The 20,034-nt window shown below is 37.1% G+C and overlaps 1 protein-coding gene and 1 long non-coding RNA gene across 2 annotated transcripts in view; one reads left to right on the top strand and one right to left on the bottom strand.

Annotated features, from left to right (window-relative positions):
• The window catches only part of CLCA1 (chloride channel accessory 1), a 37,146-nt gene extending 30,884 nt beyond the window's left edge, over window positions 1-6,262 (bottom strand). The window contains exons 1-3 of the mRNA XM_079904233.1: window positions 6,071-6,262; window positions 1,447-1,587; window positions 1,129-1,276 (exon numbers count right to left, since the gene is read on the bottom strand). Coding sequence (XP_079760359.1) covers window positions 1,129-1,276; window positions 1,447-1,587; window positions 6,071-6,232 — 451 coding nt within the window. The 5' untranslated portion in view covers window positions 6,233-6,262. The remainder of the gene's footprint in view (window positions 1-1,128; window positions 1,277-1,446; window positions 1,588-6,070) is intronic.
• Window positions 1-20,034, top strand: part of LOC307177254 — a 50,414-nt gene that overhangs the window by 28,983 nt on the left and 1,397 nt on the right. The window lies entirely within an intron of this gene.

Below are 20,034 nucleotides of genomic sequence, written 5' to 3'. Positions count from 1 at the left end.
GAAGATTGTGAAGTAGCAGGCGTGGAGTCACAGTACAGAAAGGCGAGAGTATAAAGGAATGACATTGTATATGGTGACCCTGATGGCTGGAGTGGGCCCAGGAGCGGGTTGGAGCAGCTAAGCAAATCAGTTCAACACATATTTATTGAGCTATACATTGGCAATTTTCTGTTCATGTTATGGGGGTGTTGTAAAAGAACAACAAAGAGGTGTGTTTGTTGGACACTTCTTTCTGAGAAGGTCTGTAAAAGTGCTCTAGGGTATTTGGGAGTGGGGCATGCAGGCACCAAGTGCTATTTTGTTTGCTTGTTTGTTTTCTCTGCCTTGCCTATTTAAATGAAGAAAATCAAATTTGTTCTAATCTTTTCAAAATGGTAAAGAAACCTAGAACAAGTTATTAGTTAACCTAATTAGTTAATACTAATCACACTTGATTATACTTGGAAAGTACATATTATATATACTCCATTGCTGGTTTCTTTTAATCTTTTCTCCAAAGATTGCTCTATTTGGTTCATATGGGAATGCTAAATGATATTTTGTGAAGGAAAATTTGGTTTTTTCTTTAGTCACATATTTTTGAGAGCTGAACAGCAAGGATATTCTGTCTGATACTCAAAGTGAGGTCCAAGGTCAGGCAGTATCAGCATCACCTGGGAGCTTGTTAAAATGCAGATTCTTGGGTCCTACCCCACACCTACTGAATCAGAATCATTTTAACAATCCGTTTATAGTATGAACGCACATTGAAGTCTGAAAACGTTATGCATGTCTGCCATCTGGTAGCCACTACCTGAATTGCAGGCAGGAGGTTTAATTTGTTCAGGTGTCTCCCCACAGAGCAATAGAAACCCAACATTGCATATTAAACTATTTTAGAGTTATTATCTGATACTAATATGAAAATTAAAAATATTATATTTACACACATATATATGCAGAATATGAAGAAAATAAATTTCTAACTGAGAAATGAACTATTTGGAATCTGTTTTACATGAAAGAAACATACTATAATAGTCTATTTTATGTTCTTACTCAGAAAGATAATGCTATTGTTGATCCATTTGCAACGTAAAATTATTAAGTTATGAGAAATATAACAGAATATTTCATCTCTACCCATACCTTGTGGTCCATATTGAAGCAACTTTTTTCCTGCTAGGAACCCAGGAGTCAGATAAATTTTATTACCCTTTTCTCCACAGCCTCCCATATGCTCAGTATAGGGTCCATCGTTACCTGTTGGATTAGATTCAGCAACCAGAACATCAGCCTGAAATTTAAGAAAAAGGTTTCGTCATTACAAAATTTCAGCAAATGAATTGACCTTACTTCACACCAGCATGTTCTGAAACAATTTTATTCGATTCTAGAATATTTTGAAGAAAAAAATCTGAGTCACAAAAGAAAACCAAATTTGAAAAAAGAACTTGATATTCTCACATTTTTGTAGGTCTCAAGTTTGGGTTTCACATATTCAGGTTTTGTGTTCCAATTTTGAGGAATCAAAATGGCAACATTTTTGAAATAGAATCTTTTTTCTGTAGCTTCAAACAGATATGGAGATGCCTCGGTCACCATATCCTGGTCGGGGGAGGGGGGAACAGAAACAAGAGCATTCAATGACAGAAAAAAAGATGAAATTACCAATTATTCAAATTTACATCTGTATCTCACATTTCCAAAAACTAGCTATTTATCAAGCTTGGAAGAGGAGATTATTTTGTTAATAATAATAGCTAGCCTTTTTTGAGATTTTTTACCACATGCTCTGTGTCACAGTGTAATGGTTGACAGTGAAGACTCCAGAAGCAGACACTAATCCCAGCTGCACCACTTATGGTGGGACATCAGAAATTTCCTTGAAGGAGTTCCCTGGCAGTCCAGTGGTTAGGACTTGGCGCTTTCACAGCTGGGGCCTGGGTTCAATCCCTGGTTGGGAAACTAGAATCCCACAAGCCTCGTGGCGTGGCCAAAAAAAAAAGAAAGAAAAGAAATTTCCTTCAGCCCTCCTGAGCCTCAGTTTCCCCATTTATAAAATGGAAAATATTACAGTGACCAGCTCATAAGGTTGTTGTGAGGATCAAATGAAGTCAAGAAAGCATTTGGAACCATGTCTACTTAGCACAAGTGCTTATCAAATATTAGCTCTTAGTTTCATTTTATATGATCCTTTGAGGATCAGTGAACCTTTAAGGGAGAAACTGAGAACTAGAGAGTATTATAGTCTCAATATCTCACACCAAGTAGTAGTGGAGAGAAACTCAAATTAAAATGAATACAACTTCAACACCTGCTGACTCCTGTAATAATTTGGGGGCTAACTAAATGTTATGATAGTATCTGTTTTTAGTATAGCACTAAGTGTTAGATATAAGGAAGTGGCATAAGTATATAATCTCTTTTCAAATTATGCCTAAATTTATTTCTCTAAAACAAAAGAGCTGTAGCATTAAATTATAAATGCCTCTGCAGATTCCCTGAGATGCATCAGGATAAGATAGTATTGATAGAAAGGGTATTACAAGATATTTATTATAGAAAGGGAAATTGAGTCTATTAGGGCTGAAAATCACTGAGAAACACAAAAGTGAGTGTAGACAGAGGGAAGAAGAGGACTGAAGACTGAGCTCCAGGAGCCCCAGTATTCAGAAGTGGGAAGAGGAAGAGCCAGCAAAGGAAACTGAGAAGGAGCAGCTGGTGCACGGGAAGGAAATCAGAAGGCATAGGGTGAGAGTGTTTCAGGAAGGAGAGAGTGATCATCCGAGTTGAATGCTGCTGAGCAGTCAAGGAAGATGAGGACTCAGAACTGAGCAATGAATTTGGCAACCTGAGTAAACCATTTTGTGCAATGGTGACAACAGCTCCATATGAGTGAATTCAAGAGGGTGGGAGGTGAGGAGGCAGAGGCAGTGAAAACAGACAGCGGGTCAAGTTTTCCTACAAATTAAAAGGGAATTGAGAAATGCAGCAGTAGATGAAGGAAGACTGCAGGGCAAGGGAGTTTGTTTGCTTTTTTAATGGGAACTATTATACGTGTATGCTAATGGAAAAAAAAAAAAAAACGATAATGCAAGAGAAAAAAGGGATCATTGCTGGAGGAAAGTCCTTGCTGGAATAGACCAGAGTGACTAGGCTCCAATGTCTAGGAGGTTGGCCTTAGGAGCAGAAACAGTTCATCACTGTATGGGGAAATAGTACTTGGGTACTGATGCAGGGGTGAATCCTGCTCTGTTACTTGCTAATGGGTTAAACTTGCGGAATTTATTTTGTCTCCCTGAGCTTCAGTTTCCAACCTTTCACATGGTGATAATAATGGTTGCCTTGCTAGTTTTATAAAAGCTCTCCAAATGATTTGCATCTCCTTCCAAAAAAAGCCAGATTTTAAACAATTACTAGGAGAATTTAACATTTTATAATTTTTTAAAATAAAAATACTGGGCCAATATCACCAGAAAGCTGAAAAGTAGGTATAAAACTTCCTATGTTAGAGTATTATATTACAATTTGACTTGTGAAATGTAAATTTTCAGTGTCTCCTAGGAAGACGACTAAGCAGCATGAAATGTCTTCTATGTTTTAACAGAAACATTAATAATGAATCTTTGCTTTGGCATCTGTTCCATATTTTGAGAAAGTGACCTCATATCCAAAAAGACACTTAATCTTTTGAGGTTTGAAGAATGTTGAGGATGAAGTTTATAGGATGGGCTGGTAATTCCTTAAGGATAGGGATAGTATATTGTTCACCACTGGATTCCTGGTACCTGACATAATGTAAATGCTCTGTAAATATTTGTTGGACTAAGGAACAAATGAATGAGTGAAGAGGTTATAATGAGGGGCAAACTCTCCAGGAGCACCAAGACCAAAGATGCCTGGGCTCCCATACATTGAGGAGGCCCCAAACGGCTCCTGTTGTTTATCTTTCTTGTGTGGTGTGTGTGTGTGTGTGTGAGAGAGAGAGAGAGAGAGAGCGCTTCTCCCTGATTCTCACTCCCTCATCTTATGACCTGTGCTCCCACTGCTTATGCAATACTGATGAGAGTGTAGTCTCCCTGGATGGAACTGCTGCAGCGCCACCTGCCGGTATTGCAGGTGGAGAGACGCTCGGACTGCCCTGCTGAAGCAAGTACAATATTTAAGAGCTGACTTAGAGGCTTCTGCTCACACAGGGACACCGGGGGGAGAGTCTCCCCAGAAAGCAGAGACTGAGGGATGACCAGGAAAGTGGCAAAACCCACAGTGAGGTCCCTTGACTGCAGGTCTGGAACATCAAATAGGAACTCACTTTTATTAACTACTCAGTTAGGGACTCTGAGCACACTATTGTCCTTAAAAGTGCTCCTGTGACAAAGAAACGTGGAAACCAACCTCTCTCATACCCAACTCACTTAGGGCTCATAACAAAAAACCAATTTAATAATTGTAAGGAGAAGTATATTTCTCAGGAGGAACCCCCCAAAGAGAGTGAGGTGAAAGTCCTTTTGCTCGAAAGCACCATACAAATACAAATTACCACTGTCCTTAGAGATGCTAATGTGCTCCTTCCCACATGTCCCTGAGCACCACTGACTGTCCAGCCGGAGACAGAAACATACTGGTCACATTTTCCTCCAACACTTTCCTGGTCTCTTGCTCCAAGTGGCTATTTCATTTTTTTTCTGATGCTGTTCCTAAGTTTAGAAGCAATCAAAGACTCACCCAAGTTTTCTGGTTGTTAAGAAATTTCAGAAGGCATGAATTTCCCTTTCACTGATGGCAGTAATATCTGATGGTCTTCTGGTTTCAGCAGGTGAACTTCCTCTCCCCCTCAACTGCTGTACTTCTCCAGCCCCAAACTCCTCTTCGTGGTAGAGATGGTTCTCTCCCCAAACTCCATCTTTCTGGGTTTGCTCCTGTTCAGAGCAAGGAACCTTTCGAGGAGACCCTTGGGGCCCTTGCCCTATTAACTTCTGAGCTCACACTCAGGAACTTTGCCCAGAAACAAGTCTCAGTCCCTTTGGCTTGGTGAGGAATGATGAGCTCTTTCTATCTAGGATTAAAAGTAGACCTGGGGACTGATGATTTGCCTACCATTTATTGAGCTCTTACTGTGTACCAGGTACTCTGCATGCATTTTTAAAGTTTTTCTAAGTTTTTTTTTTTAAAGTTTTTCTAAGTTTTTGAGATAATTTTAGACTTAACAGATAACATGCAAAAAATGTACAGAGTTCCCATATACATTTCACCTAGCTTCCCTTTTATGAATGCATTGTTAATCCTCACAAAGCCCTGTGAGAAAGATACTTATTATTATCCCCATTTTATAGACCAGTACTTCTGTTCATTATGCAGCACCACCTCTGTGTGTGCTACAGCCGCTTTCCAGGGTGGTCTTTTATAAGACATTTCCCTCATATTCTTTGCTGTTTGCTGTTGTACAAAACCTCTCTAATCCCTCTATCTTACAACAGTTAGGTGCCTCTGCCTGGACAGGAAGAGTCCTCTTCCCTAATTTTTCCTTCCCCTACAGAAAAAGCAACAAGTGAAGTGAGGCTGCTTAGCAGCCCCAAGAGGACACTTTGCATTGGGGCTGGGAAAATGCAGGGTTTCCTCACACTGTAAGGGTCGGGCTTGTTCTTAAGTTAGAGATTTGCATCTTGGACTCCTATATTAGAATTGCAGAGAAGCAGGTTACAATTAGGAGGATAAAAGGAGACTCTGATATGAGCCAGTGGTAAAATCAGGCAAAGGAATTGCCCTCTGCGCATCTCACAATATCTGCCAAATGTAGTTGGCTCTGCCTTGGTTGCAGAACTAAATAATTTTCAATGAAATCATTTATTAAGTGCCAACAATATATCAAGCTCTGAATTATGGGCATTGCATTTATTATCTCATCTCTCGGAAGAATCATAATGGTTGTGTTATTATTTCCATTTTATAGTTGAAGAAATGAAGACACAGGTATAAAAAAAAACTTGCCAGTGTCACGCAGCTGGAATTAGAGAACTCACGTTTCCTCTATCACAATATTATGCTTAATTTTTCAAAAAAGCATGGATAATTACCATTTACGACTTACCTTTATTTGTTGAATGAGTGTTTCATCTTCTGGCACATTAGGGTCAACTGCAATGACAATGCCTTCATAGCCATTATTATTCAGCTGAATGAGTGAATCACTCAGGGCCCCTTCCAGAAGGTGAAGGACCAAGATGAAAACCGAATTCTTAAATGACCCCATTGCTGTACATCTGCCTTTGGGTTCTCTCTTTGGAAAATGTTAGTTATGGAGGCATCTTTCTTTACCCCTATATATATGGATATGTAAACGCACAGTTTTCCAAGTTATCAGAGGTGGTTTATCACAGGACTTTAACCCCTTGACCCCAAATTGTTTCACAATTGGATTTGTCACCACTAGGAGGAATGCTAACTATAGCTATCATTATGATAACTATAATTTCATCTCAAATTTTGTGTACTTTTAAATATTTTATTTTGAAAGGAATATTAGCCTTGCCTTCACCTTTGCCATTTCCTGGGAACAAGGGTGGGGAGCCACGTCTGGTTGCCTGGAAGGACTCACAGCTGACAAGCAGCTTTGTCATTGAACGATGTTTACTTCTTACAAATGTTTGTCCAGCCAGGGACACTGACCTACCCAAATCCACCCTCTAACCCCTGCCTGCCCAGTGGAGGCCTGACTGTTCTGCGTATTCAGTACGCATTCATTAAGTATAAACTGTATATCCAGCTATCCCTCATGGTGGTCTTTATTTTTATCGTCTTCGATCTTCCTGTAACCTCAGCACCTCTCGTTACTCCCTTAGACAATCTACTTGCACCAAAACATTAGCAAGCCACATTAGATATTATTGAATATTCTATAATGAAAAGATAAAATTTATATCTCACTGTGCAAGGGAAACTCCCTCAAGTTTCCTCATCAAACCTCTATTTCACTATTCCGTAGCTTCTACTGCCCAGTAAAATTCAAATTAGCATTCAATTATTTTACTGAAATTAAATGTCTCTCAGAACATGAATAGTGGACTGCCAGCTACTGCATAGATTATTTTAAGTTTGCCAAATCTCAGTTGAAGACTCAAATTGGTCTACCAATTCAAATTGGTCCTATATTCAAATTACTTGAAATATCCCTTCATCTCATAACGTCATTTGATCTTCACACAGTGATAAGCATCAATTTCATCTTGTCTGTCTTTGACACTCACTCATAAAAATTAAATTGGTACTTGTTGCTAATAATTAGTACTTATTGCTTAAGTATGTAATCTTTTTTTTTGCGGTACGTGGGCCTCTCACTGTTGTGGTCTCTTCCGCCGCGGAGCACAGGCTCCGGACGCGCAGGCTCAGCGGCCATGGCTCACGGGCCCAGCCGTTCCGTGGCACGTGGGATCCTCCCGGACCGGGCCACGAACCCGTGTCCCCTGCATCGGCAGGCGGACCCTCAACCACTGCGCCACCAGGGAAGCCCAAGTATGTAATCTTTAATCAATCAAAAGTGAAGCATTGGAATAGAGTGGAAGTACTCAATGATAAAATAGTTGTCCAGATAATCTAAATATACTTTTATATAAAAATAATTTATTCAATTCTTATTGAATAAATGTATGCATTTATTATACATATGTCATAAAATATTTTACATTTTAAAATATCTCATACCCCGCCCCCCACTATACGTGTATCTCCTGGGTTCCCTAGAAAAGAGAGTCTAAGACAAGCTTATGTGAAAATGATTTGCAAACTTAATCCCAGAACAGTGAGAGTGAGAAAAAGGGGAAATGATTCAGGGAAGCCTGGGAAGCAGTGAAAGGTGCTTACTAAGCTGGCTCTGGAATAGTAAACAGACCCAGCAGGCCACCCTGCAGGTGCACCTGCCCTGCTTTCTGGGATGTCTCCTAATGGGCTATAGGAGGAAGGAAAAGTGTTTGGCCCCTTCTCATCTCCTACAGGTGATCACCCTTCTGGCTGTGTCACCCAGCCCATTCAGCAGCTGCTTGGAAAGAAAATCCTATGCCCTGTGGTGTATAAAGAGCCAAAGATTCCAGGTGGTGCCTGTTGACCTCTGGTAGTAGAACCACTTGGGCCTACAAGGAGTAGGTAGTGACTGAGGAGGAGTAAGTGCCCATTGGGTCAGGCGGACAGGTGGGGCCAAACAACCCTAAGGAGCTTCAATAAGATGAGTCCAATACAATTTACTTCTTGAACTGCTCAGATCCACTCACGTCCTTTCATTCTATCTAGCTCCAATATTATAAGTTAAGGCTGGAATTGGGGGCAGGGGCACAAGCTGTCTCACTTTTTCCCTGAGAGAGGGTACAAGCCCTCTCATAGAATCATTCATAGAATCTCCTTCGAAGTGCTGGCCAATTGCAATCTCCTAAAATACCCAAAGCGACAGAGTTATTGAAATAAATCACAGTGCCTGCTGCTATAGCTGGTCTCAAGGCCATTATAGATATGTATTATCTCCTTCCTTCATCACCAATTTCCCTCATTTTTAGCCAGCATTTTGACTGATCTGTGTTTGTTTGGTTTTTTTCCTATTGGTATAACCCAGCCTTTCCTTACTGAGGGGTCTGAGCCTTTAGTTGCCTTGCCCTTGCCGGGCTGTGGCTGGTGCAGGTGCCAATGACAGGGGTCACCGGTATGACAGATCCAGATTAGGTGCCTCCTCATATTTTGTGTGGCCTTCCCTGCTGGCTGGGCCTTGGCTGCTCCCTCAATGGAGAGTCCTTGCTGCTGCCTCGGTTGCCTCATCTCCTAACACCACTGGCTCTTTGCTTCCCCAGGGAGAGGGCGGAGTTTAGCATGGCCTCCACTGGACAGGGTGTGGTGGCAGCCCCACTCTCTCTGGTGCCCAAGTTCAGCCTAAACAGATTCACAGAGGCTTTGGCTCACATAAAGCATCACCCCATGGCACCTGGGATCCGACTTTGTCAGAGGCAGTGCAGATGGGCCAAATGACACAAACCAGAGGTGCAGGGAGTTAGCACCCTGAGAGACAAACTTTCACCTAAGTTTATATTTCCAAATCCCAGAAGTCTTTGTTGTATACCCTTCTAGTCAAAAACCTCCGAATGGTAATTGCGATACTGACCTCCAACGCCACGCTGATTAATTTTACCTGTTTGTGTACTTTATATAAACAGAAATATAAGTATGCCCTCTTGTGTTTGGCTACTTTCACGTAACATTTTCTGCGTGAAATTCAGCCATGTTGTGTGTAGCAGTAATATGTTCTTTTTCCATTGTATTTCTTTGTAAAAATATACCACAATTTACTTACTGCTTTTGATGAACATTTGGATTATTTCCTGTTTGGGGCTATTTTAAATAACACTGCCATAGACATAAGCATTGACTTCAGTTGGGTACATACCAAGAGTGGAATTGCTGGGTCACAGGGTATATGTATGTCTAGCCATTGTCGATCGGCCAAATACTTTTCAAAATTGTTGTATTGATCCACATTTCTACCAGTACAGGGTACTGCTGCTCTTTACAATTTTGTCCACTCTGCGTGGGGTATAATCATATAGTACTGTGATTTTAATTTGCATTTTCCCTGATAACCAATTTTGTTATACACCTTTTCATATAATTACTGGTCATTTGGATATCCTCTGTTATGAAGTGCCTTTCCAAGTCTTTTTGCCCAATTTTTAATCAGGTTAGTATTTTCCTTGTTGATCTAGAGGAATTCTTTATATGTTCTGGGTATTGAGTTCTTTATTGGATGTATGTATTGCAAATATCTTTTCCCAGTAGGTGGCTTGCCTTAATGGGTCTCTTGGATGAACAGAGGTTCTTAACTTTAATGGAATTCAATTTAATTTTTTATTTTATGGGTATTGTTTTTGGGGTCATATTTAAGACAACTTTCCCAAGTTCATGAAGATGTTACACAATATTCTATTCTAGAGCTTTATTGTCTTATCTTTCACAATTAGGTTTGTGATCTATCTCAAATTATTTTTGTGTGTATAGTGTGAGGTAAAATTCAAGATTTTTGTTTTGTTTTCCTCTCTGGATAGCAATACATGCAGATCATTTATTGAAAGGACCATCATTCCCCCTCACTGAATTGCAGTTGTGCTTTTGTTGTGAATGAGTTGACTGCAAGTGTGCAGGTCTGTTTCTGGACTCTATTCTGTTCTATTGGTCTATATGACCAGGCTTACCTCAATACCATATTGTCTTAGTTACTGCTGGTTTGTAAGTCTTGATATCTGGTAATATAAACATTCCAGATTTGTTTTTCTTATTTCAAGATTATTTTGGCTATTTTTGGTCCTTTGCATTTAAATATAAAATTTAGGATCAGCTTGGAAATTTTACCAGAAAAAAACTCCTGGATTTGACTGGATCACATTAAATTTATATGCTCATTATAATACATTAGCTAAATGACACACCCATCAGTGCCATGACAGTTCTGAGGTCAACCATAAAAGGCCAAAAAAAAAAAAGCGGGCGGTGGCGCAGTTCCTGGAAATCTCTACCCCTTCTCCAAAATAGTTGGAATAATCCTCCACTCATTAGCCTATGCAATTACCCAGCCCGTAAAAACTAACCACCTCATATTTCGGGGCCTCTCGCCTTCTGAGATGGCCCACACTCTGTCGGTAGAGTGTATTTATTTCTCCCAAGGTCATTCTTGCCTTTTTGAGATGGACTGCATTCTATGGAATGTGTATCTCTCTAAGTAAGTCCACTTCTTACCTAAAAAAAAAAAAAAAAAAAAAAAATTATACATCAGTTTGGAAAGAATTGACTTGTTTATAATATTGAGTCTTTCAATCCATGGACCTGGCATATCTCTTCATTTTAAGTTTATTTACTTGATCTCAACCATGTTTTATAGTTTTAAGGGTAAAAGTCTTTTGCACCTTTCATTAAATTTATTTCCGTGGTTTTTAAAAGTTTTGGGGGTGCTATTATAAATGGTATTTTTATAAAATTTCATTTTCTAATTGTTTATTGCTGGTATATAGAAATATATTAGATTTTTTGTACTGACCTTTCATCCATGGAGCTTGCTAAATTCATTATTTCAGGTAGTTTGTAGATTCTTTTGGATTTTGTGTTTATAATTATGTGATCTGTGAATAATAACATGTTTACTTCTTCCTTTCCAATCTTATATCTTTTATTTTGTTTCCTTCTCTTATTACACTAGCTAGGACCCCCCAGTACAATGCTGAATACAGGTGGAAAGAATGGGTATCTTTTTTCTTGTTCCCAATCCCAAGTGAAAAAGCATCCTATATTTGGCCATTAAGTATGATATTATCTAGAGATATTTTGTAGATATCTTTATCAGACTAAGAAAGTCTCCTTGTATTTCTAGTTTGCTAAGAGTTTTCTTTTTAAAAATCATAAATAGGTTTTAAATTTTATCAAGTGCTTTTTATGCATCTATTGAGATTACCATGTGATTTTTTTCTTTATTCTGTTAATATGGGGAATTACACTGGTTGAGTTTTCAATGTTAAATCCCTCTTACATTCCTAGAATAAATTCTTGAATTTATTTATTTATGGGCTATATACAAAGAAGTGTGTTGCTTAATTTCCAGACATTTGGGGAGTCTCTAGTTAATCTATTATAGATTTCTAGTTTAATTCCACTAGAGTCAGAAAGAATACTCTAAGATTTAAATCATTTGAAATTGGTTGAGTCTTATTTTTTGCCTCAGCTTATGGTCTATTTTGGTAAAACGTTCCATGTGCTTTCAAGAAAAATATTTATTCTGTAGTTGTTGGGTTACAGTGTTTTATATATGTTAGGCCAAGTTAGTTAATCATGTTATTCAAATTGTCTCTTTTCTTACCAATTTCTTGGCTGCTTGTTCTTTTAGTTGCTGAGAGAGGTGTGTTAAAATCTCCAATTATAATTGTGAATTTGTCTATTTCTTTTTCCTTTATTCAGTTCTATCAACTTCTGCTTTATATATTTTAAAGCTATGTTCTTGGTGCAGGCAAATTTAGGATTGTTATGTAATTATCATCACAAAAAGTTTTTTCTATCTCTAATAATACCTCTTGCATCAAATCTACTTTCATTGATATTAGCTATGGTATACTGGTATTTTGAATATTGAAAAATTAAAAAAAAAACTAATATAACACAGTTAGCACAATGCCTGGCACATGGAATTTATTCAATAAAGTATCTTATCTTTACACTTCTTCTTCACTCCCACTTGCCCAAACCTTAGCCTTGAAGGGAAAAATTGGAGAGGAGCCAACAAAATGGAGAAAGCCAGGGCTTTGCATTAGATGGCATCAAGTAAGAATGACCAAGGTATATTTGTAGGATATTGATGTTTAAGAGGTAGTTTTAAGCTCTCTGCCATGTAATAGTTCAATATGACTCCTGTTTCCACCCCCTAGTTCATTACCTACTTTAGTAATGGTAATAAGGCCATAAGGAAACAGGTAGTCATACGTTTTTGATGACATAAAAATTGGTATAAATGCTTTGGAAGGAACTATGCATCAAAATTTAAGTGTGTGTATCTTTCAACATAGCAACTCCATGCTAGGAATTTACCCTGCAGATAGATTCACACAGGTGCACTAGATTATATATACAAAGAACAACTCACACAGGTGCATAAGAGTATATGTACAAGGGTAATATAATTTGTCCCTCAAAGCATACTTTATAATAGCAAGAAGTAGAACTACCTAAATGTCCATTAATAAAGGAATAATTAAACTTATTTGTTTAACATCTATTTTGTTTATCACTTCTTACTTAAACATCTGTAGTTTTAATAATAGCATGAATTACTTTTGTAATTGAAATAAATTTATACATAAAACTAAAATATTGGACTAAAGACTATCATTTAGAAATCCTAACATGTCAGCATTGGAGTGGTAGTTCTGTCTTTTCTACTCTTAATTTCTACTCTTAATTTCTAATTTTCTTTACTCTTGCATTTCACACTCTTCTTTTTCTTTTATCTTCTTCATGCTCTTGCTTCTTCTTTCCTATACTGGTGTGATGTAAGGTTATACCAGTTTTTTAAATGTTCCTTTTGGATGTTTACTAATTTATATTGCTTCCGTTTCATAAGCCAAGGATATCTTTCTATCGAAAGCAATTGCCCACTGTACTGAATAGCTTCCTCCTTCTTGTGCCCTCGAGACAAGTGTTCCCAGAAAGCAGCTTTTCAATAAGACTTAGCAGCAGGTAGCCTAGAGGAAGTGGGAGATAAAATTGGCCACCATCTGGGTCACTCTCCACCCATCCAGGCTATCGTCTTGCTGATAAGAGCTGTGTATTCTAAGTGCAGGAGGGATTTATGGAAGGATGCATTTCTTTTGACCTTTAGGGACAAGCTCTAATTACCTCCATGCATATGAGCTTCTGTTTCTGTGCCTTTGAGTACTTGTCTCTCTATCATCATGTACTCTATAATTGTATCCCTAACTTTCATATCTTATTTTGTCTCTCTCTTTGTGCCTGAGCTGTGCATTTTCTACTTCCTATGGTAAATGCAAACTAAATCAGATTCTCATTTCTTCAGAGCCCACTATTCATCTCACTTCCCCTCTGCTTCTATTCCCTGTTTCCCTGTATTTTACATTCACAGATCTTAACACAGATCTTAACACATAATGCAGCATCCTCCCAACTTTATATCCATTCCCCTTCTTTATTTTTCATCAGTTAGATTTTCTACCAGCCTTATGAATTCAATCCTCTAACATAGACCATCTTCACTTTATTTAAACTATTTTTTTCTATTCTTTTTGTCTTCTCTACTTCATTTAAATCTGGTTCAGTTTTGTTCCCCCTTTCCCCTTCACTAAGGCCACTTTTTCTTGTATTCAGGTGTCAAATGTCCTTATGAATGATGCCTTTCTCTTCCTCCCTATAAGGCAAGGTTTCTCAATCTTGGCACTATTGACATTTTTGGCTAATTCTTTGTTGTGGGGGCTGTCTGGTGCCAGGTAGGATGTTTAGCAGCATCCCTGGCCTCTACCCACTAGATCATACCCCAAACTATGATAATCAAAGTAGTCAGCTGACATTGCCAAATGTCACCTGAGAGAGTAAAATTACTCCTGGTCTAGAACCATTGCTTGCTAAAAGGGAAAGATACAATAAATTCATTCATAGTGTTTCTTTTGATGGAACATGTAAATGCAATAAAATGAACAGATCAATTGCAAATAGGTAAATGAATTTTGACAAAGGTATACATACCCAGTCAACCACTATTGCAATCAATCCCTATAGCATTTTCATTGCTCCAGAAAGCTTTCCAGTGAATGCTCACACGTTTGCTCTGAGACAACCACTATTATGATTTCTATATCCAGAGATTAGTATTGTTCTTGAACTTTTAATAAATGGAATCGTACAGCCTGTGCTCTTTTGAGTCTGACTTCTTTAGCTCAACATAATGCTTTTGGGATTTCAGGTATGCTGTTGCATGTATCAGTTGTTCATTTCTTTTTGTTGCTGAGTGGTGTGCCATTGTGGATTCATACAAATAGCAAAATTTTGTTTTATCCATTCTTTTAATAGAAACTTTTGTTTTTTACAGCTTGGGGCTATTTTGAATAAAGTGGCTATAAAAATTCTTGAGCAAGCCTTTTGATTGACATATCTTTTCATCTCTCTTGAAGTGGAATACCTGGGTCATGGTTTAGATATATGCATAACTTTTAAGAAACTGCCGGGCAGTATTCCAAAGTTGTTGCACACTCACCAGTATAAAAAAATTACAGTTGCTTCACATCCTTGTCAACATTTCTTAGTGCCAATATTTATAATTTAGTTGTTCTAGTGGGAATGAAGATGTATTTCATTTATAGGTATCATTTTCAATTTGTTGATAACTGATGGTGTTGATTGCTTTTTTATAAATTGAAGTATAGTTGATTTACAATATTAGTTTCAGGTGTTGATTGCCTTTGTATGTGCTTATTGGCTATTTATATATTCTCTCTTGTCAAGTGTCTAAGTCCTTTGCCCATTTTTATTGGGTTCTTTGTCTTTTTATTACTGATTTATAACATTTTTATATGTTCTGAATATAACTTCTTTGTTAGATATATTTGTTGTGAATATTTTCTTCCACTGTAGCTAAACTTTTTATTATTAATGGTGCCCTTTGATTAGCACAGATATTTAGTTTTGATGCAGTCCAACTTATTATTTTGTCTTATGCTTAGTGTTTTCTCTGTTCTAAGAAATCTTTCTACACTATACTTGTAAATATATTTTCTCATATTTTTTCTAGAAGTTAATATCTTAACTCATATTTATATCTATGATCCATCATGAATTTATATTTTTACAAGGTAGGAGTAAAATTGCTTTCCCAAACATATGTCTAGTTGTTCCAACATCATTTATTAAAAAAAAACTCTTCTTTACCCATTGACTTGCCTCTACCCATTGATTTGCACATGCCTTTATGGAAAATCTATTGACCATATGTGTGTCAGTCTATTTCTGGACTCTGCATACTGGGATGTGTTTTATGCCTAGCATAAACATGAGCACTTAAAAATGATATGTATTCTGCACTAGTTGCTTGTAGTATTTTTAAATGTCAAGGTCAAATTGGTTGATAATGTTGTTCACATATTCTCCATTCTTACTGAATTTTTCCGTCTAGTTACTCTACGATTGACAGTGGGAGATTTAAATCTCCAAGTTTGCTTGTTGATTTGTCTATTTCTCCCTTAATTCTGGCAGTTTTTGTTTCTGGTATTTTGAAGCTCTATTAATAGCTACATGCACATTTAGGATTGCTATATCTTCTTGATGAAATTTTTTATTATGTTGAAATGATTCCTCTTTTTCTCTCCTTTTTTGAGGTCTATTCTGTCCTATAATAATATACTAACACCAGCTTTTTTTATGCTTGGTGTTTGCATGATATACCACTTTCCTTTTTCCCACTTTCAATTTCTATGTATTTATATTTAAAGTTCATCTGTTGTAAATTCCATATAGTTGGGTCTTGCTTTATTATCAAGTCTGAAAATCTCTTTTTAGTTGAAGAGTTTAGTCCATTTATATTTAATATAATTATTAATTTAGCTGCTTTAAGTCTACCATCTTGCTATATGCTTTTTGTATTCCCCTCTGTTCTTTGTTCCTTGCTCTTTCCTTATCTTCTTTTGTATTAATTGGGTAGTCTTAATGTTCCATTTTATCACATTTATTAGCCTTTTACATCTACCCTTCCCTGTTACTAATAGGTGCCAAAAGGGGTTATAATATGCATCCTTAATTTATGTCTACCTCGAATTAATATCGTATGTATGATGTAAGTACCTTTAAACAGGATAATTCCATTTGTCACCTTTCTTTCCATTCTGCTCTTGTCATATATCTTACTTCTTTATGTTATTTATACCATAATACATTGTTTTTATTTTTGCTTTAAATAATTTATCATCTTTTAAAGGCATTAAGTAAAGAAAACCAATAATGTATTATATTATCTGCATATTTATCATTTCCAGTGATCTTCCTTTCATGCTGTAGATCTGTATTTATACCAGACATCATTTTCCTTCAGCTTAAAGACATTTCTTTGGTACTTCTTGCTGGTGAAAATTATTTCAGCTTTTATTTATCTGCCTACATTTTGAAAGATATCTTTGCTCAATATAGAGTTCTGTGTTGGTTTCTTTTAGCACTCTAAGATGTCATTTTACTGTTTTCTGGCCTCAATTGTTTCTGATGAGTAGTTAGTCATCTTTCCTATGGTATACCTAGGTGTTATTTTCTTTGTATAGATCCTATTTTAGGTTCACTGAGCATTTTAGACCTGTGGGTTGGTAGTTTAAATCAAATTTGGAAAAATTTCATCCAATATTTCTTTGAATATTTTTATGCCTTATCGTCCCTCCCTCTACTTCTGGGAATCATTTACATGTAATATCACACAGGTCATTTGGGCTTTTTCTTTTCTTTTAATGAAATGCTTCAGTTTAGATGCTTTCTATTTTCACATCTTCAAGTCATATGATCCTTTCTTCTGTAGTACCAGTCTGTTGTTGTTAATCCATTACAAATTTTTTTACATACATTGTATTTTTCAATTTTTAGGATTCTCACTTGCTTCATTTTAAAGACTTTCATATCTTTCCTGAACTTCTTCCTCTATTCATCACTTATATTTATCTTTTCCTGTAATTTCTTTATCTTGTTTATAATGTTATTGTAAACTAATTATCTGCTAATTCCAAATATGGATCATTTTTGGATCATCTTTTATTGACAGATTTTTATTCTTATTAATTATGGGACACATTTCCTGCTTGTCAGCATGTCTATTAATGTTCTATTATATAGTGGATGATATGTTGTAGAGGCTTTGTATTATGTTATCTTTCTCTGAGTTATGTTCTAGCAATAGCTTAATTATTGGTGAATATAATCTTGATTCTCTAGAGACTTGGTTTTAGACTTTTTCAGAACAGATCTATTTCAGTTTTGGCCTTGGTTCTAGGGCATAACACTTAGTCTGTGGGTATGATACTTACCCCTAATCTGGAGTTTCAATGGAAACATAAACACCCCCTCTAACTTGGGCGAGGTTGTATTTTGGTGCAACCAATTTTAATCTTTGATTTAGAAAATGAAATCACAATACCAATAGATATGTAACAAAATGTTCACAGGAGAATTATTCATCATATTCCAAATTGGCTATTACTCAAAAACCTATCAATAATAGAAAGGATGAATATATTGGTATAGCCAAGCAATGGAATATTATACGCAATAAAAAATAATATCTACTGGTATACAAAATGTGGATGAATGTCATTAATGTAATGTTGAATGAAAGGAGCCAGACACAAAAGAATACATACCAAATGATTGAATTTATCTGAAGTTCAAAACAGGCAAAAACTAAGCCATGGTGCTAGAAAGTCATTCTTTGGTAAACATTGGGGAGGAGGTAGTTGCAGGAAGAGGTTAAGATATAAGTTTCTGAGATTCTGGCAATGTTCTATTTCTTGATTTTGGTGTAATTACCAGAGAATATTCACTTGTGATAATTTATTGATCTGTACACTTACAGTTTGTGCATGTCTGTATATATATTATACTTCAATAAAAAACTTTGAAACCAAAAAAAAAAACGTGGGTGAGGTAGAACCTTAAATTTTCTCTCCTCAGGACTGGGCAGTTGCTGAACTCTCTGTTCAGCTCTTTTAGGTGCTAAGCTCTTATTTTCCATTAAATTCCTTTGCAGTTTAGGACTCATCCAAGGATTGAGAGGATGCAGATTTGGGAACTTCTCTCTTGTAGTTACTTCCTTCCTCGGATTTCCTCCCTCAATATTCCACTGCTTTAGCAACCCAGAACTCTTACTTCTGACTTTTCAACCCAGTAAGACAGCTGCTTTCTGCTTGAGCTCTTTCCAGATGCTCTGAGCAAACTGGGAATGCCTTCTGGGGGAAAAGCTGGTTAAATGTGGATCTCACCTAGATTGCTTTCCTTTTTTCAAGGGTCATAACTCCTCCAGGTTCTAACTGCTTTTCTTGGTGTCCAGTGCCTTCAAAGAGCTGTGTTTTATATTTTTTCCAGAGTTATTACCGTTATCAGCAAGAAGATTAGTTTGATATGAGCAACTCTGCCATTGATTTATCACATTGTTTTAAATAAATGATATAGTTAGGGACCAACTCTTCCAAAATAATTACATTATAGCAGAAGGCAAAGCCTAAAGCAAATAAAATAATTTTGGGTAGGCTTTCTAGTACTAACACGCAGGTGCAAACATACTTTTGGAGCAGTCAGCATTGCACACATAAACAGCAATCTGCTCAGTGAATTCATCTCCTAAAAATCATCTCTCTCCCACTGAGATTTAACTTTCTTTTACCATCCATAAAAAGAATAGGGTAAAAATGGAAGGGATATTGTCCTCAATTTTCAGAACAAATTTCTATATACTGATAACAACAACCATCCTGGCATGTGAAGATAATAATAATACTTGCCTGTGTCACTTTCAATCCCTAGACTTCTCTTTCCTCTACCAGATAACTGAGTCTCATATTTTTTCCTCCTCTTGCAATCTTGGATCAAATCTTCAGTGACGTCACTATTCATGTGGTATTCCACTAGTGACCAGTGCTTCACAGTTCCTCATTCTCTTTGACCCAAGTCTTGTCTATTTCTATTCCTTATCATTTGTTCAGGATCAATGTCACCTCCTTTCCAGTGGCTCTGTTCTATTGACGATTTCTGGGGTCTCGAAATCAGTTATCTTCCCACATTTACCACATATTTCTTGTTGTCTAATGCTTCAGTCCCTCACAATCACTGAAGCTTGTTTACCCTATTCACCTGATGAGATCACCCTTTCAACTCTGCTATAATATATTTTAGTTTATCACTTTAACATCCTTAATCTCAGTCTTACCTCTTCCAATTTACTGATTTCTGGACTTAAAGCCATTTGTTCATTTCTATACTGACAAAATTGGAGGAAAAGAAAAGAAAAGGCCCTGTTCCTTCAGCCTAGACCTGTTCTCCTGCTTATTAACCTTGAAGATTTAAATATTTCTAGGCATAATCCCTGGCATCTTTCCACACCTTCTTAAATAGACAGAAGTGAAGGAGCATTATGACAACCTGACTCTACTCCTATATACTCTGCCTTTAGCCAGCACAACGCTTTAGATTACTCCGTTAATTCTCCATGTTCCTGTCTATAAAATGAGGAAAACATCTGAAGACTTAAAGCCCACCACACCCCATCTCAGTATTTTACCAGCCCATTGAAGCTACAGAGAAGCAGATCCCACGCTACCAGGCTCAGTGGCAATAGAGGGAGGAGGGACTGACTGCTAAGTGGGGACTTGAAGTTCCAATCTGTGAAAATTTAGGCACTACCAGACTCAGCATGTTACAGGCCAGACCTGGGATGTAGTATGAACAGCAAGGAGGCAGCCTAGGTAGAGGTATTTGCTGGTCATTTTACTCCCCAGCACTGCTCTGAGTCTCTTCCTC

Source organism: Stenella coeruleoalba (assembly GCF_951394435.1).
Source record: "Stenella coeruleoalba genome assembly, chromosome: 1".
Classification (NCBI taxonomy): domain Eukaryota; kingdom Metazoa; phylum Chordata; class Mammalia; order Artiodactyla; family Delphinidae; genus Stenella; species Stenella coeruleoalba.
Note: the sequence above shows the minus strand (reverse complement) of the source record. Positions and strands in the feature narration are given on the sequence as shown.